Source organism: Protopterus annectens, chromosome 5.part0, assembly GCF_019279795.1.
Source record: "Protopterus annectens isolate FY-2018-M chromosome 5.part0, PAN1.0, whole genome shotgun sequence".
Classification (NCBI taxonomy): Eukaryota; Metazoa; Chordata; order Ceratodontiformes; family Protopteridae; genus Protopterus; species Protopterus annectens.
This window is the reverse complement of record NC_056735.1, coordinates 1,477,473,812-1,477,500,732: the sequence shown is the minus strand read 5'-3', so window position 1 is coordinate 1,477,500,732 and position 26,921 is coordinate 1,477,473,812. Positions and strand designations below refer to the sequence as shown.

General features: G+C 39.2%; 1 protein-coding gene across 2 annotated transcripts in view; it reads left to right on the top strand.

Moving 5' to 3' along the window:
- Positions 1-26,921, top strand: part of FARP1 (FERM, ARH/RhoGEF and pleckstrin domain protein 1) — a 2,534,157-nt gene that overhangs the window by 1,536,908 nt on the left and 970,328 nt on the right. For both annotated transcript variants that reach the window (XM_044071307.1, XM_044071308.1), the window contains one exon: positions 9,228-9,375. In XM_044071307.1, coding sequence (XP_043927242.1) covers positions 9,228-9,375 — 148 coding nt within the window. The remainder of the gene's footprint in view (positions 1-9,227; positions 9,376-26,921) is intronic.

Genomic DNA, 26,921 nt, shown 5'->3' with positions numbered 1-26,921 from the left:
TGGCATTTGTAAAGAGTCTCCTAACTTATCTGGGGTATACCATCAACAAAAAGAAATCACAAATGGTGCCCAGCCAAAAGATTGTATTCCTGGGAGCAAGCTTGAACACAACTTCCCAGATGGCATTCCTCGCTCCAGAAAAACAGGTTAATTTGACAAACTTCTTCAAACTAGTGGCCACCAAAACCCAGCTATCTGCAAGAAACATACTGCAAGCCCTAGGGTTCATGGCCTCAGCATTCTACTAATTCCATATGCAAGACTGCATATGAGGAAACTTCAGTGGTACTTAAAAAGTCTCTGGTGTCAACATTCTCAGGACCTGGAAACAGTGATTCCTATCATTCCTTGTCTAAGGGCAGAGTTCCTTTGGTGGGCAGAGGCATGCAACCACAACAAGGGACTTCCTTTCACTCAACCCCTCGCTGCCCAAACCCTGACACAGACGCATCAGACTATGCATGGGGGTACTCACATGGCAGGCAAATGCATTCAAGGCAAATGAAGCCCAGGACAAATTCCCCTGCATATCAATCAGAAAGAAATGTTAGCTGTACAGAATGCTCTGACAGCCTTCAAATACCTTATCCTTCCAGGACAACTCCTGATAAAGATAGACAATACCACAGATGTTCTTCATTCCACATTGCTGCAGTCCTAACTATTGGGTAGTCCGCTGTCCAGTCGGCCCGAATACCAAAGTATATGGCTGCCGGTCAGGGGGCATTTGACTGTCGGCAATACGCCAGGGTACTAATGCGCATGACCCACGCCATATCCTTAGTCTTTTTTGCCGCATGGTCCGATGCAGAAGCAATTTTGCGAGTGCAGGTTGGCGTTCTGAAAGTTTCTGAAGTCAGAGTTTCAGACCGAATCAAAGTTGGCTAAGTACCCGTTGGGGATTATTTTGGTTTTTCTTGCCTCAGTATTTAACCGGATGTCAGAAAAGTGAATAACTGTATTTCTTGTGGGAAACAGATACCTCATAGGGATTATCATACTTTGTGTATACCTTGTTTAGGGCCTGAGCACGACGTTGTTGGATGCCGCTCTTGTGCTAGATTTAACAAACGCACTATTAAGAGAAGGTTAGACTGTGCCAGGTTAGTGTTTGGGAAGCGTTGTAATTATAAAATGCCGTCGGATGTTCCGCCGCTTCGCCAAAAGCGCAAGGACAAAGCAGCAAAGCCTAGGGGAAGAACCGACAGTCCCAGACGTCGGTTCTTTGGAAGGCTCAGTGGAGCCGGAGGTTCTGCCAGGTGTTTCTTTGGAGTCTCAGGGAGAGACTTTACTGTTACAGGATGTATCCTCTCAGGAAGTAGGCCAGGCTGAGGGGGCTTCTCAGGTGGCTGTTCTTCCCTCTCTTCCTAAGGTGGTTAGGGCCTCCCCTTCTGTTTCCAAGACTTCTTTGAGAGGCAGGCCAAGTGTAGCTTCAGTGGGGGCTCCTAGTGCTTCAGGGTCTTTGCCTAAGAAACATATGCTTAAAATGGCAGAGGATTTGATTACTATGATAAGGCCCCCTCCTGATAAGAGGCCTAGGGTGGAACCTGAGTTTGAGAGTTTTGAGCAATGTTCGGAGGCTTCTGAGTCTTCGGCTGAAGACTTGCAGGAGTATCCTCCTTATTCTGATTCTGATGTGGATGATTCTACTCCTTCGGCTTCCCCTCCTGAGGATTTTTCATTTTCAGAGACTCTGCATTCCATGAGGGAGCATTTTAAATGGGAAGGTCAAGATTTCTCTGATTCCAGGAAAAGGCTTAGGGAATTCTTGTTTTTACCCCAGCATAGGCCTTTAGCTATACCTCCTGTTCTGAATGTGGTGGAAGATGTTTTTGCAGAGGCTTCCCTGAATCCTGATTCTTTGCCTCCTGCCCCAGTTAAACCGGATAGGTATTATAGGGTGCCTGAAGCTCATAAGTATCGTTTAAGAGTCCTAGGGCAGACCCGTAAACTGTCTCTCAGGGGCCTAAAGGTGTGAAGGCCTCAGTTGTTAAAAATCCTGTCCCTCCTGATAAAGAGGCAAGGGCTTTGGATAGATGGGGAAAGAAAGTGTATACTTCTTCCACTTTAGCCATGAGGGCGTTGAATTGTCAGTTTCACATGTTAAAATATCAGAATTATCTCCTTTCACAACTGAAATCTAAGGTGGATGCTCTGGCGGAAGGTATTGAGTGTAAAGAGTTGCAGGATTTAGTTCATGTGTCTGAACAGGTGGGCAAACATTCCTTGCAGTGTGGTTTTGATGCTGTGCAGGCCTCCTCGAGGGTGGCTGCCACTGGTTCTGTTCTTCGTAGGCACGCCTGGTTGAGAGATCAGAATTTAGCTGAGCATGTTAAAACGAGGATTTTGGATGCTCCTTTACAGTCTGATGTGTTGTTTGGTTCACCAGTGGAAGCAGTCTTAAAGACAATGGAGGACAAAGCTAAGTCTATGCAAACTGTCAAGGATTTTTTGCAGGTGCAGCCTCCGAAGTTTAGTAGAAATTGGCCTTCTAAGGGATGGACTTATCCTGCTTATGATTCCCAGTCTAGGGGTAGGTCTAGACGTGGTAGGGGCAGAGCTCAGGGTTCCTTTAGGCCTAGGACAGGAGTTCCCTGCTCAGACTTCTAGTGAGGGCAGGGGTCAGTCCTTTCGTAAGCAGAACCAATGACCTGCCTTTCCAGCTGCCAGTTCATTCTCGCCTGGCAGCACCTTTGGGAGGAAGGCTGTCTCTTTTCAAAGAAAATTGGGATTTAATTACCCAAGACAGATGGGTTCTGGATATCATTCACCACGGTTACAGGTTTTATTTCCATACCTTGCCTCCTTTCAAAGGCATGCCAGACATTCCTCCTCTACAAAGAACAGAGGCTCACAAGCAAATTTCTCTGTTGCTCCAAATAGGGGCCATTCAGCCAGTTCCTGTACCAGAAAGAGGCCTAGGATTTTATTCTCGCCTGTTCCTAGTACCGAAGAAGGGGAACACGTGGAGACCAATTTTGGATTTATCTATCCTCAACACTTATCTGGACATTCCCAAGTTCAAAATGTTGACGTTACAACAGCTTTTACCTCTGCTGGGCAAAGATCACTGGATGGTAACTTTAGATCTCAAGGAAGCTTACCTTCATGTGCCTATAAGACTAACTTGCAGGAAGTATCTGCGTTTTCGAGCTGGAAATTCTCATTATCAGTTCTCTGCATTGCCCTTTGGCTTATCTACTGCGCCCAGAGTATTCACAAAGGTTCTGGCTCCAGTGATAGCTTACTTCAGGCTAAAAGGAATCCAAATCTATCCTTACTTGGACGATTGCCTGATTCTGGCTCAAGAAAAGGAAGATCTTCTCCAGCATTTGGAATATGTCATAGCAGTGCTAAGATGCCTAGGGTATTCTGTGAACGAAATAAAGTCCAGTCTAGTACCCTCTCAAGACGTGCTTTCTGGGTGTGAGACTGAATACAGCAGCCCAGATGGCCTTTTTAACCCCGGACAAACAAAAGAATCTTTCCAATTACTTCCATCACCTATCTCTTCAGTCCGGGCTGACTGCAAGGACAGTCCTTCAAGCCTTAGGGTTCATGGCATCTTGTATTCTGGTGCTTCCCAATGCCAAACTGCATATGAGGAAGCTGCAATGGTATCTCAAAAATGTATGGACACAGCACTGCCAGGATTTGGACACTGTCATTCAAATAATACCTTGCATTCAAAAGGAATTTTTGTGGTGGGCTCAGGAATGTCACCTAAACAAGGGACTCTCTGTGACCCGCCAGAGGCGAGTCAGATTCTAACGACAGATGCCTCAGACATTGCTTGGGAGCTCATCTAAATGGAAAGTGGATACAAGACAAGTGGCCTGCCAGACTACAGCATCTACATATCAACATGAAAGAGATGTTAGCAGTCCAGTTTGCATTAATGGCTTTCAAGGAATTACTTCTTCCAGGGCAGGTGTTGATTCTAACAGACAACACAACTGTCATGTGGTACATCAACAAACAAGGAGGAACACATTCTTACCCATTGTGCAGGCAAGCAATGATTTTATGGGAGACTGCTCAGCTTGCAACTAACTCTTCAGGCAAGGTTTCTGCCGAGCACAGAACTCCTTAGCAGATGTGTTAAGCAGACAAATCATGGATCCCCACGAGTGGAAACTGGATCTTCATGTATTTCAAAAATTGACAGTGTCATGGGGAACTCCAGACATAGATCTGTTCGCTTCTCCAATAAACCACCAGCTGCCAAAGTTTTGCACAAAGAGGTTTCATCACACAGCTTGGAAAGTGGATGCTCTTTCTTTCAGTTGGAAAAATCTTCATGTGTATGCTTTCGACCTCTGCCTCTTCTTCCAAAGGTGCTTCTAAAGGTCAGACAAGACAAGCCAAGGATGATTTTAATAGCTCCAGATTGGCCTCGGCAGCACTGGTATCCATTACTGAGGAGTCTGGTAAGGAAGCCTCCATGGCCTTTACCTTTGATTCCACACCTGTTGTCTCAGAGGGACGGTCATCTGCTCAATGTCAAGCTTCACTCTCTTTATCTGACAGCCTGGCATATTCTGTTTTGAAAGACAGCAGGTCTCAACTTCCTCAACAAGTTTTAAATGTGATTATGGAAGCCAAAAGACCTAGTACAAGGAAAGTGTACGCAGAAAAATGGAAGAGATTTTTATTTTGGAGTGCAGCAAACAATTTGGAGATTTCTGAGCCTAATTTGAGTGTGGCTCTTCAATATCTTACTGAGTTATTGGACAGAGGTTTGTCTTTCTCTTCCATTAAGATTCATGCTGCAGCAATTTCAGCTCACTATGATTGTGACCCACCATTGTTTTCGCATCCTTTGTTCAAGCAATTTCTTAGAGGGGCAAAGAATATAAGACCCCACGAGAGCTCCTACTCCTGCTTGGGATCTCAATTTTGTGTTGGAGAAACTTACTCTACAACCTTTTGAGCCTGCGCTACTGCTGAATTGAAATACTTGTCATGGAAGACTGCTTTTTGTTGGCCATTACTTCTGCAAGAAGGGTTTCTGAGTTGCAGGCCCTTATGGCAGTGGAGCCTTTTTGATTTTCATAAGGATAGGGTATCTTTACGCACTAATCCTTCCTTTATGCCTAAGGTGGTTTCTAGTGTGGCTTTAAACCAAACTATTCATTTGCCTACTTTTATGCAGAACCCCAAAATAAAGGGGAAAAGATTTTTGCACACTTTAGATGTACACAGGCAATTGCGTTATTATTTGAGCAGGACTAAGGATTTTAGGCAGTCTCAGCAGTTGTTGGTTTCCTTTGCTTTGAGTTCACAGGGCAAGCCTGTGTCAAAACAAACTATTTCTAGGTGGATTGGGTGTTGCATTGCATTTTGTTATTCCCATCATGGCAAGGAGATTCCAGCTGGGATTAGGCCTCATTCCACTAGGGCTACTGCCACTTCAACAGCTTTTCTAAGGGGGGTGGCAACTAAGGATATTTTGGAGGCAGCTACTTGGAGTTCAGTGCATACTTTCTCTAAGCATTATCACCTTCCTCTCTACTCTAAGTCTAGGGCTGGTTTTGCCACAGCTATTTTGCAAGGCATGTTGTCAGTTCCTGCTTCCTTATGATTTGCCAGCCTCCCTTACCTCTGCTTTGGGATTCTACCCAATAGTTAGGACTGCAGCAATGTGGAATGAAGAACATAGTACAGTTTTGTACCTACCATAAATGTAGATGTTCGAGGATCCACATTGCTGCAGTCCAATTACCCTCCCTCCTTCCCTCTGTGTTTAGGGGTGGTTGTGTAGGTGAGGTTGTCTTCTGCTAATTTTGTATATATTGTACATATTTTTGGTGCAGGTATGTTTGGAGTTTTGGGTTTTGGCCTTATCTTTTCAGGGTCTTCTGACATCTGGGGCAAGAAAAGACTGAGGATATGACGTCGGTCATGCGCATTAGTACCCTGACGTATTGACGTCAGTCTAATGCGCCCTGACCGACGTCAGCCATATACTTTGGTATTCGGGCCGACTGGACAGCGGACTACCCAATAGTTAGGACTGCAGCAATGTAGATCCTCGAACATCTACATTTATGGTAGGTACAAAACTGTACTTTATGTGGTACATAGACTGGGGGGGCGGACTCATTTGTACCCACTCTGCAGGTTAGCCATGGCCTTGTGGAACACAGCCTTGAGCAGCCAAGTGCACCTGCAAGCTCAATTCCTCCCAGGCAAACAAAATTCACTGGCAGACGACTTAAGCAGAAATCTACTGGACCCACATGAGTGGAAACTGCAACCCAACTCATTCAAACTTCTAATCCACAGGTGGGGGACACCAGAGGTGGACCTCTTTGCCTCCCCCCAAAACCATCAATTGAGCAAATTTTGCACCAAAAATCCTCACAGCAAAGCTTGAAAAGTAGATACCCTATCCTTTACATGGGAAAACCTGTCAATTTATGCCTTCCCCCCTCTGCCCCTTCTCTCAAAAGTACTACTCAAGATCAAACAGGACAGACCAAGGACAATCCTTATTGCCCCAGACTCTCATCCATTAAGATTCATGCCCCTGCCATCTCAGTTCATTACAATACTGAGCCACCTCTCTTTTCTCACCCTCTCATCAAACAGTTTGTGAGAGGAACTAACAATTTAAGGCCCCTGAGGAGAGCTCCCACCCCTGCCTGGGACCTTAACTTTGTACTAGAGAAGCTCATGCTTCCCCCTTTTGAGCCTGCTGCTGCAGCAGAGTTAAAATTCCTCTCTTGGAAAAACAGCCTTACTTCTAGCCATCACTTCAGTATGAAGAGTGTCTGAGTTACAGGCACTAATGGCTGTGGAATCCATCATCATTTTCCATGCTGACAGGGTTTCCCTCCGGACTAACCCATCATTTATGCCCAAGGTGATATCCAGTGTGGCTTTAAACCAATCCATCCATTTACCAACCTTTTTCCCCAATCCTCAGAATAAAGGCGAAAGGATCCTGCACTCCTTGGATTTTCACAGACAGCTCAGGTTCTACCTTAGCAGGACTAAACCTTTCAGAAAATCTGACCAGCTGCTAGTCAGCTTTACTGCAGGGGCAGAGGGCAAGGCCATTTCAAAGCAAACCATTTCCAAATGGATAGCACACTGCATCCATTTCTGCTACAAACACCATGGAAAACCTACCCCACAGGGGATCAGAACTCATTCCACTAGGGCTACCTCAACCTCTACAGCATTTCTCAGGGGAGTCCCTACCAGGGACATCCTGGAAGCTGCAACCTGGAGTTCTGTACACACCTTCACCAAGCATTACCAATTACCTATCTTTTCTAAATCCAGAGCTGGATTTTCCACAACAATCTTACAAGGCCTGCTAGCCAGCCTTAATACTTCTTGACTGCCTCCACCCTTCCTCAGCTTTGGGAGTCAACCCAAGTGTGACGACTGCAACAGTGAAACACGAAGAACATAGTACAGTTGCGTACACCTACCACAAATGTAGATGTTCAAGTGTATTCACTGTTGCAGTCCTGGTTACCCTCCCTCCAGCCCCCTGATTTTTTCTGTACTTTCTACCTATCCTCTTTTTGGGCATATCTTATGGCAGTGGTATTTACTTTTTACTGGAGGTGTTACACACCATGTAGTTGCTTCCTATTTTGGGGGCTCCTGACATCTGCGGCAAGAAAAACTGATGTAATGGTGTCGGCTGCATGTTTTATACCCCTGACGACCTGACGTCATGGAAGAAGCAACAGCATTCGATGCAGAAATCCCAAGACACTGGTGTTCGGGCTGACTGAGGGCCACCTGCAGGCAGATAACCCAAGTGTGATGACTGAAACAGTGAATACACTTGAACATCTACATTTATGGTAAGTGTACACAACTGTACTTTCTGCCATGAGGTGAGAGCATATCATGTGCAAAAGGTGTGTAATTAAAGTTTGATGTCAGAAAAAGTGTATAATCAGCTAGTATTTTTGCTGATTTCAGAATGAAGGCAGTGAGCTATGTCATTTGCAGTAGTAGTTATAAGGCTAATATGTTTAACCTATAATATAACTTTTAAAAAATTTATATTATAGAGCTGTGTAGTAAATTGAGGAAATGTAGAACAGAGTAGTTAGTTAAGGGCGGAGTAAGATTGCTAGGTAGTAGTGATGTAACAATTACATCATATTAATTCTGTAATTTGGAAAGAAGGTATTTTCTAAAGAAAACAGCACTGATTTGGAAGAGAGCTCCAGATGACCAGAGAAATGTTTAAGAAGGCTCACTCAGTGATGAAAAGTACAAAAGGAAGCATCCTAAGTGTGATACAATACACTCTGACCCCATTGACTCCAGTGGGGTAGTGTTGAGTATACCTAAAATGAGAGAGTTCATTTAATCGTGAGAGGTGAACAAAAGTTTCATGTAATCACTTCAGAATTAAAGTGGAAAGTGTAAATGTGTTCTTTTCAGATGTAAGGAAGTTGTTATAAAAACTGAATAGGTGATATTGGCAAGTACTTAAATTTGAAAGATTTGTAAATCTGCATATTTTTTTAAAGCTGTTTAAGGAGCTATTCTGTAGTGAGGGGCCATGTAAAGCTACAGGGAGATGACATATTTGAGTCATGACTTATTTTTTACATTCAGTAATGAGCCTCAAGAGTGAGAAAGCTGGCCATTCTGTATTGTAAGCTTAGCGTAATGCAGTACTTTGTTGATAGAAAGTTGGACATAGTTATCAAAATGGATGATAAGATCTACATGTGCTCTGAGATATCTTTAGGAGTCAACTGGAAGCGTGGCATTACCCCAGGGATTAGACATTTGTTAGGGTGAGTTTAAGGCCAGGACAAAGATTGGGGTCTTAGTTTTAGTTGCACTTTAAAGTAAGTTATTCCTCTTGAGCCAGCAAAAGGGACCACTAAAATCTGCTGGGAGAGAGATCTGCAGGTTGAAAAAAGGATCTGATATTTTCAACAGTAATATACCATTAGTACACAAAATATTTTATCCTTGGGAGGTTATCAGGGAGATTATTGAAGAAGAGATAAAATAGATGCAGTGATCCCTGGGAGACACCAGACTTCATAATGGTTGATAAGGAGACACAGTTATCCAAATGAACAGATATTTTTCTTTTGGATACATATGAAACTTCCTCTGTGCAACCTAGTTTAGGTAACTGAAAAGAATTGTGTGGTTAAAGTATTTGTTTAACAATACCAGGTCTGCACCTGAACTAAACTGAAATGCCTTTCTCTTTTTTTTATATGAAGTGGGCAGACACCTGCTGAATCAGACTTCCAGCTCCTTGAGGTTGCCCGACGATTGGAGATGTATGGAGTCCGATTGCATCCAGCTAAAGACAGTGAAGGAACAAAGATCAATTTGACTGTAGCAAACACAGGTGTCTTAGTGTTCCAGGTAATTTCTTTTTTTTTTCAGCTAAATATTTACTAATTGTGATGCCTTAAACTTAAAATAATTCTTGTATGAACATGTGTAACCATGATAACATTTGGCACTTTGTATTATGGTCAAAGACCATGCAGCTATAGAAGAAAAGGTGGGTGTTAACAATAATTAAAATGCAGATTAGCAGTCTTGTATTTTGACTGCAGTTCACTACAGTTTGCTGCCTTGTCTTGAGGGTATATTAGTAGTGAGGAACTTTTTGCCTGTAAGTATGCATATTGATGGATTTCCAGGGAAGTACAACTCAAAAAGCAGTTTACCAAACTGTACATGGCCAGCATTTTAAAAGTTTGAGTGAGTCATACTTCAAAGTTTAAAATTTGCTAGAGTCCATGTACAGTAAACTTGATAACTGCATATTGTTCAGCTTTACTTTTCCAATCTTGTCTTTTCTTTATTTGTTTAACTGGGAGACGTCATCTACTGTAAAAATGATTTTTAGCCAGTTCATGGACCAGAAGCATATCACATTACCAACACAATGATACATCAGTTTGTCTTGCTTTTGTGTAGTGGTTGTTCTGTTGTTTGATTACTGCGTGAGATTCCTTCTGTGGGGAATTTACCTGTCCTTTCTGCGTGTGCCTGCATCTTTTTTTGTGGAGACTAGTTTCCTCCCACATCCCAAAGACATGCAAGTTAGGTGAATTATTGAGCCTCTAAGATACATGAAGGTACAAATGCATCATGTGAATAATTGTCTGTCCATGACTGTTTCTCACTCTGGCTTGTGCCTATTGAGTCCCAAGATAAGGTGTGTCTCTTGAGTACCCTAGGTAAGGTAAAGGAGGAGTAGGATAGTGAATGAATGATGACTAAATAAACAGATGTGTAGCAGAAAAATAGTACCATTGTATTTGTAGATTCATTTCACAATTTTATAGAGACATTTTGACATGTCTCCTTGCAATGAGCAGGCAGTAAGTGAGGCCGGAATATCTTCAACACATGTAGTTTAGATCAAGCATGGTCTTCTGATGCACATCCTAAAATTGTTTTTGAGAGAAATGCTGTGCTTAGCATGTAGTGTCAGTGGTGCTAACATCTCCTTGCTTGTGAGCGGTTGAGTATAGATTACTACTTTCTGGAACAGTTGTTTAAAAGTGCCATCTCACAAACTGTGTTGACTGCCCCATCTTTCAGAACTGCAGATGACCTTCATAAGGACCATTGGTGCCGGACATTCATAGGATGAATGGGAATATGCTGCAGGCAAGGATCAATCCTCTGGTTATACCTGAAGAACAGTCTGATGCCCTTAGGGAGTTACTGATCATGGTATCTACAGGAATTTATAATAATAATAATAATACAGGAAGTCTCGCAGAAGGCTAAAGTATAGCCAGCAGCATTCATTCAGTTACCTGTCTGTCTATCGATATTTGCCAGATAAGTGAACTAATCCAAAGACCCTTTTCAGTCATGATCTGAGCCACAGGGGGGAGTACAACAGACATTGTTGACACTGAAGTGAACAGTTGCCTGTAAGACAATAGTCAGTCACTTTTTGACTGATCTTTAAGAAAGGTATGTACCTTTGTAGCTATTTTCAGTGTTTACTGTCTGCTGTCCCTGCTAACTGCTGTTCTAATTCTTTATGTTGATTATTTCAGATTTCATGTGGTGTCTTATGACATCTCTAGAAAAACTTACAAACAAATGTTCTTGTAGGTGATAGATTCTCCCACACATTAGTATTTATGATGTTTGTTTAAGGTAGTAAACGAACATGACATTGATACATATAAACACTGTAACTCCCTGTTGTAATTCCGTCACCCATATTTGCATATCCAGGAAATATGGGAAAAAACAGTGAATCTAATGGAAAACAGTGAATGTTGACAATCGCTGTCCTTCTTTAGTTATTTTTTGCAGAGAGCAAGCCCTGCTGTACTCCCCCACACTACTATGACTTATATTCATTAATGCCGAGGTCATCATACCTCAGAGAAAAGGGAATATTCTCAGACACCATGGTCTTGGACCTCTCCCCATTTTTTTTTTTGCATTCAGTCTCACTATTCAAGGGCTTACATGTAGGAGTCTTGGAATTTAAAATGATTGGTGAACATTGTACTACTACATTAAGAATAGTCTGCTGATACAAGCCAGCAACCTCAATACGTTCATTGAATACTTTAAACTTCTGCCTTGCTGTACAGGATGTCTGCCTCTGCCTCAGTGAGAGAACCCTCTTGGAAAATTAGACACTCCTTATATGTGTCCCCAGGGAAGTAAGAAACAGAGGCAGTCTCTGAAGGACCACAAAACGAAAAAAAAAAACAGAGAAACCTTGAAATGTACTGTCTGTGGGAGAATAGAGCCACCAAACCAAGACTGATGTTAAAGTCCTTACTGTCTTGGTCAGAGAGACTGAACAGTTTATTTTCCCTGAAACCATGTAATTTGAAGTATTCCTCCTAATCCATTGTATATTGATTGTTTATTTAAATAGCAGTGATGTTTGGTGCAAGAATCCCAACAAAAATGCTTTAAAAGTGTAGCGGCAAGTTTTTAAATTTACTGTTTTTCATTTGATTTGCATTTTTTTTTTGAAACATCAGAACATGTAGCATCAGGACTTCTATTTCTGACAGAACAAAGTATTTAACCAAATCAGCAAGTCTTCAGTAAAATCTTTTGCAACCACTGCCTTCCCATCTTTTGTCATTTGCTTCTTTTCTGTTCAGGAGAGCTACCAGAGGAGCTGTTGTGGATGATCATTCCTCTTTTCTAGTAACAGTAATTAGAATAGAAAGAGGTGGAATGGGTTATGGTCTACTTCTTTATTGACCACTTCCAATTTGTACAAGTATGTGTTATTGACAGTACTTTGAAGATTGCTGCAAGCATAGGACGGATGGCAATTATTAGTCATCTGCACAATTTGTTGCTAAAGGATCTCCTCTGTTGTTATGCGTGTCATGAATGTATCTATACTTTCTTGTGCAGTCAGACCTCTCCTGGGTGATGGGATCAGCTGGAACATTTGAAATGTTGGCCACTTTTATTAATTCATTTAATTGTTGACTGGGTAAATGAAATCTGAGGGCACTTTTTTGTCATGACCCAAGCAATTCGATATAAAAATTACATGCAAAATCATTAGTGAATGCACAAATACCTTTTCTTTGCATTAGTATAATACATTTTAATTAACTCAATGTAATGCATTTGTATGGACAGTAGAGATGAGGTAGCATTTCAGCATGGAATGATCTTCTGGTATCAATATTTTATGTATATGTATATATATATATATATATAGTGTAAGCCTCCCACCTAAAATGCTTGTCGATGTAATGAACTTTCAGTGAAATGAAAGTTCGACGAAATGGGAGTCAGTGAATAGAAGTAGACCCATATATATATATATATATATATATATATATATATATATATATATATATAGAGAGAGAGAGAGACACACACACACACACACACACACACACACACACACATATATATATATATATATATATATATATATATATATATAGATAGATAGATATAGATATTAACATGAAGATGAAGATCTGGCAGCAGAGGGCATCTAACCATTGTGACTGTTACTTGTATATACAGATGTCGCATGTTCCAGTAGTTCTGTTAATTTTTCTTAAGTTTTTCATTCTGGGTATGAGGTGGTAATAAGTTAAGGGTAATAGGTGCAACTTTATGGAAGTCCCTGTCGCCAAACAGTAGTACATAGAATGGTCTATTCAGAAATACCCATCTTGATTCAAGAGTGCTAGGGAATAATGTGTGATAATATGTGATAATCTGTGATGTAAGCATGTAAATGGCTGCATTGAAGCTGACACTACCTACCAGAAGTAAGCCCAGATCTAACACCAAAAACAAACCACACTGGTGAAATCCTTACCTTAACAGGCTATATAACAAAAGAAAAAAGTCATGGACAAAATCAGGAAGAGCAATTCTCATGGAGACAACAGCTCTCTGATTCAACTAAAGAAGACACTAAGTGGTCTAATAAAGTCCAGCAAAGCCATTCATGAGGTCAGGACAGCTTCCCAGGCTAAAAGCAATCACAAGGCCTTCTTCAGCTGTATCAGGAGTACTCAGCAATGTGCAAAACTAGTGATAATTGGCACAACCTTCACTGACCAGGGTGACATATCAAATCTACTAACTGATAAATTTAACTCCAACTACACCCCATACTCCTCCACTACTCCCCCTGTGAAATCCCTTCTAGCATATTCTGTAGGGAGCATGTCCTAGAGGTGCACACCTATGGCTAAAAATACTGCGTCACTGTGCCTGGCAGTATCCCTGGTTGCCTCCTAAATAGCCCAAAACATGACCTAGCATGACCACTTGTGGTACTTTTCAGCTACAGCCTCAAAACAGGTTATGTGTCTGGTAAATGGAGGGCCGCAATCATCAACCCCTTTCATAACAGTGGACCATCAAATGACCCTGGGTACTACAGACCTGTCCATCTGACAAGTCTAATATGCACAGCCTTGGAACAAATTATCTTGAAAATAATCAACAAGGACATTGGCAACCTACAGACACTGGACCCATCTCAGTTTGGCTTTGTTAAGGAAGGGCTTGTCTACTTAACCGGGTATATTTCTTCAAGAAGGTCACCGTGACTATGGATAAAGGGAAAATGGTCCATATCACCTACCTTGACCTGACCTAGGCATTCAATACAGTACCCCTCACAGGTATTCACAAACTCTCAGAACTAGGCATAAATCCATCCTTACATAACTCACTGGATTGCCAGCTATCTCGCAGACAGGACCCAGGATTGGTGAGACCACCTCTGTCAAGAGACTGTGGGCCTGCTCTTGTGGCATTTACTTCTTGGAAGTCAAGGCTGATGTCAAAGGCCTCTGGTTCACCAAGTTCACAGATGACTGTAAACTGGGAGCTATCATAGATTCCTTCTTGACGTTAACATCGTACAAGAGGGTCTAACACAAACAAATGACTGTTGTGAAACCCACAGATTAAAACTCAATGCAAAGAAATGCATTATAGTGCCCTTTTGGAAATTGCCCACACAAACTAATTACTTCATCGATAAAACACCCCTAAGTGTTGACCAGGTAGTTGGGGATCTGGGAACATACTTAGAGAGTAATCTAACATTCGACCAACACATAGCCAAGATAGTAAGAAAATCATTCTATGTTACCCAACTCATAAGCGAGGGTATGGCATCCATGTCCAAGGAAGTAATAGTACAACTGTAAGTGGCCCTTATCAGACCCATCATTGAGGACAATGCTCCTTTTGACATGTACCTAAACAGGCACTTGCAACAGTTGGAATGCTGTCAAAGATTCTTCACCGGGAGAAATCAGGGTATAAATACCCTGTCCTACACAGATTGCCTTAAGATCTTGTCTCTGTACTCAAGTCTCCTACACAGGTTACTGACAGGCAAACTGTGTCTAGCATATATGGCATCCTCAGGCCCAACTCAGATGGATCTCTTGCATATCCACAAGACAAACCGCACCAGAAGCACTAGATCCAATGATTTGAACTTTGTCTACAACATAAATAAAATCTGCTGGAGGGACCGATGAGTGTCTCAAAGGATCCCAGCGCTATGGAATAAGCTCCCCATCTATGTGAAGCAGAAGTCATTCCTGATTGTATTCAAAAGAAACCTTGATCATTGGATGGAAACAGCAAATTCAGCCCAGTCTGGCTCCCATCTCTCTGATGGACAGAGGTTGACATTGAGTAAATTGATCCCTAATTAACATAACCCTTAGTTACGTCTTCTAGCATATCCCATCATAATAGGCATCCAAGAAACTCTGGGGCAAAACTGAGTTGGGTTGCATGGCTAGGCTTGTAAATACCCTGGTGGTGGTTAGTGTAGTATTGATTATTCTCATAATTGTTATTGCTCTGTCTAGATGCCAATTGTACAGTTGTACTTTTCTTTTCACATCAGTGTATTTATATTTTTTATATTAATACCTATGTAAATTGTATTTCTGGAGCTTTTCTCCCCGGGCCTCCGCTGAAAATGGGCTCACACCCAGTCGGACTTTCCCGGTTAGCAAATGTAAACTAAGTAATAAATAAATAAATAAATAAACCTATGAAGTTAAACACTGAAAATGTGACATACAAAAGTGATTTTATTCCTGTGTGTAGGGATGAAAATATGCAGCAATTTTCTTCTGCTTTACAATTTTCAGTAGATAAAGAGCTTGAAAAAGTGAATAAAAACAAGAAAGAAATTCAATGTAATTTAAGTAGAGAAGAATGGCAAAGTCTATTAAAGTTAAGTGAAAATAGGGAATTGGTGTTTAAACCATCAGATAAAGGGGGCAAATTAGTGGTGCTTCATCATAATCAGTATCTGAGTATGTGTTATGCTCATTTAAAGAATGTTAAAGTTTATGCCTTGGTGGAGCTGGGATGTTATCAGGAAGCAGTAATTAAATACAGAGAACTGCTAATGAAGGGGTTAAGACTAAAATATTTCTCACAAGAGGATGTATGTAAAAAAAATTGCAGTTAAAGATAACACTATGGCATACTTCTTTTGTGTCCCTAAAATACACAAAAGCTTAGTGAATCTACCAGGGTGTCCCATAGTCTCTGCATGCAGTTATTTTACACATAACTTAGCTCTTTTTTTACATTCCTACTTGAAAGAAGAAGCAGAGAAGTTAAGGTCTTGTATCAAAGATTCCTTTGATTTTTTAAGTAAAATCAGAAATGTAAAGTGGAAGAAGGACATGTTTTTCATTGTTATGGATGTTACTAGTTTATATACGAATATTGAACATGTACATGGCTTAGAAGCAATATTATTATTTTTACAAGGACTTTCCTAAAACACATTATATTATTGATCTAATACATTTTTGTTTAAATAATAACATCTTTGAATTCAATGGGGAACTTTATAGGCAGCTTCGTGGAACAGCCATGGGGGCAAGTTTTGTCCGCATATATGCAAATCTTTTCATGGGCATGTTTGAAAACAAATATGTATATAGTAATGAATTTTTTAGGAAGTATGTCATAAGTTATTATAGATTTATAGATGATTTAATATTAATTTGTGAAGGGGGGTGGGTAAATCCTTATAATATCAAGTTCGATAGAATACAGACAAGTGTTAAACTTTCTTGATATAACTTTTCAAGGTATTAATGATGGTAGAATACAAACAAGTTTACATAGAAAATTTGAAGGGAGTGGTCATATACTGCGTGGGGAAAGCTGTCACCCCCCCCCCCCACACACACACACACACACACACACGCTATTAAATCTATCCCCTGTGGGGAATTTCTTAGAATAAAAAGAATATGCAGTGATAAAAAAGTGTGTGAGAAGGAAATAGAAAAAACAGCACCCATGTTTGTAACTAGAAGTTACAAGGAAACAGTGGTGGAAGAAAATAAAAGGAGGGTAGTACAACAAAGTAATACTAAAAGCAGGTATAGCATGCAAGGTAGAGTGCATCAACAGGATAAACAAAAATTATGTTATGTGACTAAATACAGTGTTCACAGAAGTTTTAATAAATTTGGTAAAATATCATTGGGGTATTTTAGAAAAAAATAAATTTCTTAATGTAAGAGCAAATGAGTATCTCATGTTTTCTTACTCGAAAGGTAGAAATATAAGAGATTTCTAGGTGCATGGCAAGTTTCAGCTGCCTGTAAGTCGTAAGAGTTTGGGGCTAGGTGCAACAGGTACTTTCCCTTGTGGAAAGTGCAGTTGTTGGCAGTATGTAGTAAAAAGTTTTGATAAAATTAATGACAAGTATTTTACATGCAAAGGGAGATTTTCCTGTGACAGTACTGGAATAGTTTATGGTTTGAAATGTCCTTCTGGTAAGGTATACGCAGGGGAAAGTAAAAGAAGTTTCAAACAAAGGTTGAAGGAACATGTTAGGGATGTTAAGAAGAGCAAAGAAGAAAGTCCTGTTGCATTACATTTTAAAGAATCTCACAGTGGAAATATACAAGGCTTACAAGCTACAATTTTGGGGCAAGTACAACAAATGTGTGACTTTGATATTAAGAGACAACTTTGGAAGTTAGAATCTACTTTAATTCTGAAGTTTAATACTTTAATTCTGTATGGAATGAATCAAGAATGTCATTGGAAATGTTTTCTTTAATTAATTAAAGTTTATGATTGGTTAATTGTTTGTAATCATGCTATTTAAAGATAGAATATGTGAAGTAGGGATATACTCTGTAAAGGCTGAAGAGCAGAGGCGCTAGAGGAGTCTGCATTTTATGCTTTGTATTTGCTGCTAACCAGATTTTATTGGATCCAGTGTGGGCTTATTTTACCTGTTGTGTGGGACTACATTGTGGATCTACTACTGAACTGGACTATAATTTTAATAAAATATAAAGGTAATCACTGGCTTTTTTCCTTGTGTGGTGGTGAGCTGTTCTATTTCCAGTTTGTGGTGAAGTAAACCTATGAGCCTATTTAGTTTTTAATTTGTGAGATGAGGGCGATAGTCTATGTGAAGCTCCTTTGAATATCAAGTTGAAAATCATAAAAGTGGCCCTAACAGCAATATGGAATTGGCCCAGTTGATGGAGTGAGAAGCTTTAATAATCAGTAGTTTCAAAAAATGAAACCGACAGATTTTATAAAGAGTTTGCAATAAGCTTATGTTAATATGAGTTTAGGACACAGTTGGTAGGACATATTCAGGGTTTTGTAACAGCTGATTTTCTCTTGTTGATCTTCTCCCCCCAGAAATGAGAAAAGTTTGAACATTTCTAACATCCTTTAAACTGCTTTAAAACTTTATCCACTGCTTCCTGTGGCCCTTCAATCACAGTAACAGTTCTAGTCAGATACCTAAATATGTACATATCTGCGTGCATGAGAAAGGGCTGTGTGAATCCATTGATGTTTTGCTGTGATGAAAAGTGAAAGAAATTATGGCTATAGTAATGTATATAAACTGGTTGAATACAGATCCACAGAGAAACTCTCCACAAGCCCTAATAGGGGTTATTTATAATGATATTTGCCCTCAGTTTTCAGTCACAAGTTGCACACACACACAAAAGTGCAAAACATTTTCTGGGGTTCATAGATATGTAGTACAAAACACAATGCTAATTATTAACCATATGAAGGGGATAGGGATTAAAACAGTGAGAAATGCATGTCATCTTAGGTGTAAGCCACCCCATGAAGCGAACTTTCAAATATTAGCTGTGCAGTAGCGTATAACACTAGTCTGTTAATACCAGCTGTAATGTATCTTGCTGATGTCATTAGAGTAGGTTCATATGTAAGTACTAGGACAGCTGTCCTTGTGATGTTGAATGGTGTGGAGTATGGCTTTGGACTGAGATACAGCAGTCTAGTAAAGAAATTAGTTGCACTGACAGTAATCAATAAATTCAAATAAGTAAAAATGTATTTAATATTTTTTTAAATATTTCTTTTTTTGTTTTTTTAGCTTTTAAATATGATGACTTGTGACACTTTGTTTTCAGGATTGCTCCAAAGTTCAAACAAGCATCTTCTAGGAAGGCAGGTAAATGGGATCCTAATAGTTCTTCCAGTGTCTCTTCTTTGCTTTTCTTGCTTCACTCTTGGTTTACTCTTTATTGCTTAACTTGACTTACCACAGAAAGTGCTATGTGCTATGCCTCATGTTTCCATTTAAAATTCACCAACTCTAAACAGATTATTAAGCCATGTTGTACTTCCCAACATTCCTTATGCTGTTTTCCATGACTTGTGGTAATAGGGTAATGGATGGACTGCACTACAATGGAGAGAGGAAAGCCACTAACTATCCCTTCCATTGTACATGAAAATGCAAAGCAAGTATGTGACCATTGAAAAGACATAAAATTGTTGGAAACAGTTGAAAAAATGTTTAAATTCTGAAGGTCAGGAAAAGAAACCTTTTGAAAAACTGTCAACAAACAGCATGAGTAGGGACTCCTAACTAGTACAGAGCCCTAGGCAGGTGACTAATGAACTTTGTGCTAGCTCCAGCTCTGGTCTTTAGTGCACGCAAATCTAAGGTGTCTTGACTACGTGCAGCAGGGATTCATTTAGAAGGGCACAGTGGTCTGGCAGGTGAGCCCTAAGTTGGGACTCTACTGAGATTTAAGTAGTTTTTGCCACAAGAAAAGCTCATGTGCTACTTCTTGCTAATGACGTAGGGGAATTGGTTCAAGGACCGTTTTCAGCCACAACGCAGGCCACATGGCAAAGACATGACATGGTAAGTGACAGTGTTTAGCACTGAACATTTTATGCTTGACAGTAGTAGAATTTCTTATACAGTACAACAGAGTATGCATAAAAATGAAAACGTGAAACATATATTTTTTTCAGGTGAATAGCTTTCCAGAGGTTCTTTGGCACATTACGTATGCTGACATAGTCAGATAATCAGTATAGGGAAAAGCTCAAGAAAAAGTGTAGCATTTATTTTAAGGAGCATAATATGTACATTGTTGATAGTACTGCTTGAAGAACAGGTGTTACAAAGTTCACCACAAAAGTACATGTGTTCATGTGTAGCCAAAAGGATAACCACTTGAAATGTCAGGACCTGTTAACGCGAGTCCTGAAACACTGAGACTGAATGGCCAAAAGAATGGACTTAGTACTACGTCCGAGATGGAGTTTCCCCGGAATATTCCCTTTTCTCTGAGGTATGGTGATCTCGGAGTTGGTATATACAAGTTCAAGGGAGTGTGGGGTACATGGGATTTCCCCTGCAAAAAGATGTTTTGAGGAGAACAGGGATTTTTGAGATTTGCCCTCCTCTGGTTTTGGTCTTTTTTTCAGCTTTTTGGCACTTGGCATTTTGAGTGTTGGCATTTCTATAGGGAGCCAGCTAGAAGTCATACTAAACTCAGTAGGTATTGAATGCTATTTAACTATTTAACTAGTATGTCAGAAATTTATGATCTACACATAGATGCATATTTATGTTAATATAATGAATCCATCTATTTCCTTTCGAGCCTTCTACATGTAAAATTGAGTGGGCTGAAAGATTAATATTAGTTTCAAGGAAGAGGATGCCTGGTAAATTCGCTTGTGTCTCTGAAACAGTTGCACTTAATTTTTTGTCAAATGGACCGTCAGCATTTTGCTATATAGTATGTAATTCTGGAGAGTTCTTAACTTATTAGGCTTTTTATTTCTCGAGGCAGGGCTATTTCACAGAAGGCTGTTTCTATGCAGGCTAAGGTAAAGTTAGATCTTACCAGTTGTGTGTTATTTCACAGGACATAGATTGTGTTATGAACTGTGAGGATATTTTGATTGGGGGGTACAGTATTGTTTACTGAGTAATCTGAAGCCTAAGTTTTTGAATTGGAAGGTGGTTCTGATTGTGACTGGAAAGATCTTGGTTTTATTTGAAGTTAAATTGTGCTTTTCAGTGGGTTTGGATAAATAAATGAGCCTGAGAATTTTGCTTTCAGTGTTTTGTAGCAAATTATTACCGCATGGAAAGAAAAGGGCTACGTACGATACTCATTGCATACTCTGTTTTGGGTAATACAGTAGCCTTTCCTGCTACTGTGGTGAAAAGGTATGCTACTTTATACCACATTTTTAGTTGATTTTGAGCTCAGTATGTAGTTAAATGAAATATTTTGGTTTAATTCTATGTCAAGGTATTTTTGCTATGTAATGTATAGTATGGGATTTCTGGGAGAATCCTTAATAACAAGTCCATCCACAACCCCTTTTGTGTGCACATGGGGTCAAGGTGTCATTTCAACAGTGACACTCATCTAGAGCCAGTATTCGCAAAACCAAGTGGCTAGTCCTGCTGCTGTTGTTCTTCCATACCACCAATACATGCACTCCCTCCTATGGCCAGTTTAGAGTGTCCAGTCCTTGCATGTCTTTGGAATGTAGGAGGAAAATGGAGTACCTGGAAAAAACCCACTAGAACCAAAGGAGAAAATGTAGACTGCACATAGAAGGCATCCGAGCTGGGAACTGAACCAGAGAACCTCTTGCTGTGAGTTGACAAACCTACCTGCTGCACCACTGTGCTGCTTTTAATAGCAAGTAGGGGTAAGATAGTTATTTTGTTGTACAAAATAACATGACAGTTTATTTTTCTGGGTTAATAGACACATTGTTTTTGGCAAGCCAGTTCCAAATATCAGTGACTCTTTTGGGTAATTCATTTTTAATATTCTATTGCTTTGTTTTGTTTTGTTTTTTTTTCCTTGAAATAACATAATTATCTGCATTTACAGTGCAGAAGATATTTGGCAGACCTCAAAGGAGTCAATTACTGAAAAGTGATAAAGAGTGGGCAAAGCACAAATCTTTGTGTGACATCTTTTGTAATGATGTTGTTGCATGTGTATACATACCTATTTGACCTCATTTGTTAGCATTTGATTTATTAGACAGTAGATGATCAAAATTGCCCTACATTTGGGTCTAAAATGATGCTGTTGTCTATTAATGTGTTATATTTTTGTATATGTTCAAGAGTGTGGTCGCATACATTTGTCAAGGATTTTTGCAAGTGGGCACACACACATTTTTGTCATTAAGGTGTTATCTCTCGCATCTGCGAGTGCAGGATCATTAGGAGGAAGTAAGATTGTGGCATGTTTGAGGCTCACAGGATAAATTAAAATGTGTTAGTGGTTTGGTGAGTATTGCACTTCCTATTTTTATAAATTTGGGAAGCAATAGGTATATAAGCCTGTTTTGCTTAGCCTTTCCATTACTAGTTTAATGTTGCTAGCGTTGAGACAGAAAGGAAGAACGTATAGGCAGATGCAGAGTTAAGCTGCAGGTGCTGCAGTCATTACATTGTTAAATAGTAATATTTTAGCAAAGGCCTTAGGAGTCTTGTTTTGCTAAATGGAAAAATCTATCATGTATGGTACCACTAGATTATAAAAGGTTGAAAAGGCTAAAGTAAGGTCAGAGCAGTTGGAACAATAAACAAATGTTGTGCAACCTGTACAGTCATGTTTGCCCTGAGATTTTACATATGGATCTTGTTAGCAACATCTGCAGCAGTATTTTTTATTGACTTTGGAGACCAGGAAGAAAAAGAAGTGGTCACTAATAATATTTGTGTGTAAAAAAGGTTTTCAGCTTATTGTTAATTTTGTTAGTACATCTAACTGTATGTATTTATCTGTGACTGTGTAACACTAAGTAATGCTTTGTACCATTTGTGTAGGTTAATCTTATGCAGAAATATATGTTGGGACCTTTCCAGTCTAGATTTAAGTTAGTGGACCGGAGTTCTGCTGTGGCGACCCCTAACCGGGAAAAGCCAAAAGACACAAAAAAATAAATAAATAAATAATAACTTTATGTTGCACAGAATGTGCTGATAAGTCTTTTACAATTTCTTATACCAGCCAGACTGCTGGGGGGGCTGTTTTTGTATACCCTCCCAAGATAATTTGAATAACTGACCAGTTTGGAGCAGTATCACAGGTATAATTATTTTTGTGTACTGGTATAGGAGTAAATAGAGTTGTTTTGTTTACCAGTATAAGAACCTCTCCACCAATATGGTTACTAGGTCTGCTGCCCCTAAATGTATGGTATGACTGAGTAATGTGAGAGGACAACCACGAGGTGCATTTTAACCAATATTCCATTAAAGTTAGAATCTTTGGGTTGTGCTGAACAAGCCATGCTTCAGTTTAAGTCCATTTATTGTTGATACTGCAGATGTTTTTGCAGGCAGTTGTCAGATCTTTATTGCAGTTCAAGTTTTGCATGGTTGGTTGTATAGGAGGTGGGTTTAGTTGAATGTAATCTGTTGTTATTATTATTTTTATTACTAGTAGTAGTAGTAGTAGTAGTTTACATGTTGTTAAAGTAAATGTAGGTCTTAAAGTGATGAAGGCAGCTGATTTTGAATTCCAAAGTGCAATAAATGTGATACAGATGACACAACATGTCATTGAATAATAATTAGATATATAAATTGATGAACAATACATACTTGTTTAAAATAACTCCATGGAAATCACTGATGTAAAACCTTTTGTGCACATATAAATATCCATTGAATGCATCATACAAATCATCAAATTGTCGTTCTTTGAAATTACATTTCTTCAGATTTCATTACCTAGTTAAATATTTTGTCAAATACATTCAGCCTACGTGTCCAAAGCACTACTAATAGATAAGTTCTCATAGATTTTTGGAAATTGGTTGAAATTTAAAAGTGTCTGCAGATGCAGCTCTCTATATACCAAGAAAATCTTCCAGTTTCCGCCTTTGTTGTTTTAAAGGACCTTTTCTAATTTGTAAAATAAAAACGTGTTAAAACCCTTTCAAGTTTTGGCATGCTTCATCAGTGTGTTATCATTATCTCTTCTAATTGAGTAAATATGTTGGTAAGTGTGCATTTTGAAGGCATGATTGAGTTTTCCCGCATAAAATCCTGAGCAGTTTAGGCAAATAGCCACATATACCACCCCCTGAGTATTGCAGTCATGCCTTCTGTTCATAATGATAGTTTTAGGGTAATTCCCTATGTGACAACGCCTTTACCCTCAGGAATAAATCGGCATTGTGCACATCTCCCACATTTAGCCAGTTTACTGCCTCTTACTGCTAAGTTATCCTTGCTGTTCTTATTGTTCTCCAAATTAGACTTCATGTTTTTACCTTTGTATGTAAACAAGAGGTTATATATAGCCCAATTAAGTGGTCAGTCCTACTGTGTCAAATACCCCTTTCAAATTCTTACTTGCAATCTTTTTGAACTTGTGAAAATTACTATCATAGGACAAAATTAATGCCCCTGTGTAATCCTTGTCATTAGATACACAAGATCTGACACTTTCGGGAAACCTAATAATCAGTTTATATTTGTCCGATCTTTTATTAATAATTTCCCACTTATTTCATTGTCTTTCAACAAACATGTCACTCAGTTTAAGGTCTTCATTGAATATAACATCAACTGAAACTAATCTTGACACTAACCATTTGCCCTTTAGTAAGATTTCTTTTTTGCCAACCTGGGAGATTGCTGTTGTAATCTGACAAACTGCTGGAATATGTAGGTTACCTGTGAATATTGGACTCATAACCTTCCTTCCTCCTTATGTTTTGAAATAGTGATGTCCAGATAATTAATGTATTCGGTCCCTATGTGAAACGTAAAATGTAGGAAGCTGGTAGATCCATTAATAAATTCCATAAACTCAAAAATGTTCTTTGTTAATCTTCCAAATTATCATGATATTATCTAAAAGAAATATTCTGCAGTGTACATAATAATGTACAAAACTAGAAGTAAAAATAGTATTCATTTCACATCACCATAATACTATATTTACAAAAAAAGGGGCAGCTGCTACCCCCTTTGCAAAAGCTGAAATCTGTTTGTAATATTCATTCTCAAAAAACACATAGTTGTTATTTAAGATCATTGCCATAGCACTAATCAGTATGTTAAAGTCTTCCTGGTTGTATCATTTGTCAAAGATAAGGGCCCCATTAGACCAATCTAAGCCAAGTCTGTGTGGAATCACTAGAAATAGATTTATTCCAGTCAACAGGGAATCCTGTCTAAATTCAACTTTGCGTATAACTTTAAGAAAATGCCATGAATCAACTAAAATATGTTTTTCATCACTGACCTGGACCATTGTTTTGTTGGTCGAGTTTGTTCTAAAAAAACATCATCTCCTTCAAGATTGTCATTCACTTCCACATACTCTTGAAAAGTATCCTTAAGTTCTTCATTAGCGTTGCTGTTGTGCTTACTTGGAATACGATAAACCTTTTTCCTATTATAATCCAACTTGTCCTATCTATGTTTCTTCTTTTTCTTATCTATAATTGTTGCACAATGCCTTTCCATATTGTGAAATATTTTGTTGTACAAATCCTTGGTGGCATTAAAAACAAATCACTTTTGCTATCTTCTTCCAACTTTCGAATATCCTTTTTCAAACCACTCATACTTCTAATATTGCCTTTAATAAGCAATCTCATGATCTAAACAGTCAAGCAGTTCCCCATGCAAAACTGATCTCGATGTCAAACCATTGGGAAATTTAAAAATATGAAGTCCCTTGGAGACCTGCCTTTTCTTGATACAGTTCTCATAAAAAAGTTGTCCAGTTAAAGCCCCTGTACTTTTTGAGGAGCCTCTCAAGTTTGTGAATTTCTCCTTTAGTGTCTCACTGTTAGCACTGGCTAATGCTCCAGATAAGGAAAGTAAAGAAAATTTATTTTTTGAACCAGTCATTAATGTTACCCTCTCGTGTTTCAGTAACATCACCAGAGGCTCTTACATGCTGCTTTCTCACTGCCTTGGCGAAGCTAATATGCCCTGAGGTAACAATACCACTGTCACCAGTCACCCCAGCTGTCATCTTCCTTGGCGCAACAGTTTCAAGCACTCTGTCCATCGTGAAAGAAGCTAGTCAGTAACTGCAATAGTTGTGCTAGGCCTCCATTGACACAGGACTCGTACTTTCAGTATTGTTGCTAAGTAACTCCTGCAACATAATCACAAGCTAAGAGTAAAATTCAGCTAAACACCCAAACATTCCTCTCGGATAAATGTTTTACATTAATTTGAGAGGAATTTTTGGGTGTATAATTAAAATATAGTAATGCAGACCTAACTACTTTTCACCTGTAATATGAGGGGGGGGGGTGCATGTTTAGTGTACATGTTATGACAGCTAAAGACAATGTGTATAAGGGCCTAGTAGTGCACATGTTAAATTAGTTTTAGTTTTACTGAATTAAATGGCTTTAGGGCTGGTGTGTGTGATTTGTACAAGAGAGATGAAAAGGAAACTTGTAGTAATGGAACATGTGTAGATGTGGGATAAATTAGTTTGTATTTATTAACTCAAAGCGAAAGGGGATTTAATGAGTATTATTATATTAAGGTGAGGTGTAACAAGAAGAAATGAAATTATGGTGTTAGACTAGGAACACTGTAGTTTGATATGTTATAGGAAATACTGTCAAACTGGAAAATTTGATTTAAAGCCGTTATAAAACTTGGATATTCCTGGAACTGTTTCACTGTAGTAATGGTTATTTTAAGTATCATCAAGAAATTTTGAGATGAGGAACATCAAGGATAGCTGTTTCTTAGATACAGTTTAGTGTAGAGGTATAATGTTTGCTGTGTTAACAGTAATGTAATCTATTAGAAATTGTTACACTTGTTAAGTGCAACGGTTTGCGCCAGCCAGAGTAGGCATCGATGGACCACTGTATAAGTGATGAGGGGTGCAGTGGCTGGAGAAGGGATGTAGGAAGTGTAAAGTGGGTTACGCATCTCCTTTAATGGGATTCAACCTGTACATGAACAGTTTTGAGGTCAGCAAGCAGCTTGACAGTGGCAACAATCAAAAAGCTAAACACTGTAAAATTCACACTGCTACGGCATCCGTACAGTAATCTAAAATAGACCCGTAACCTCACACAGAAGGAAATCATTGTAACCAAAAGTGGGAGTGTGCAAA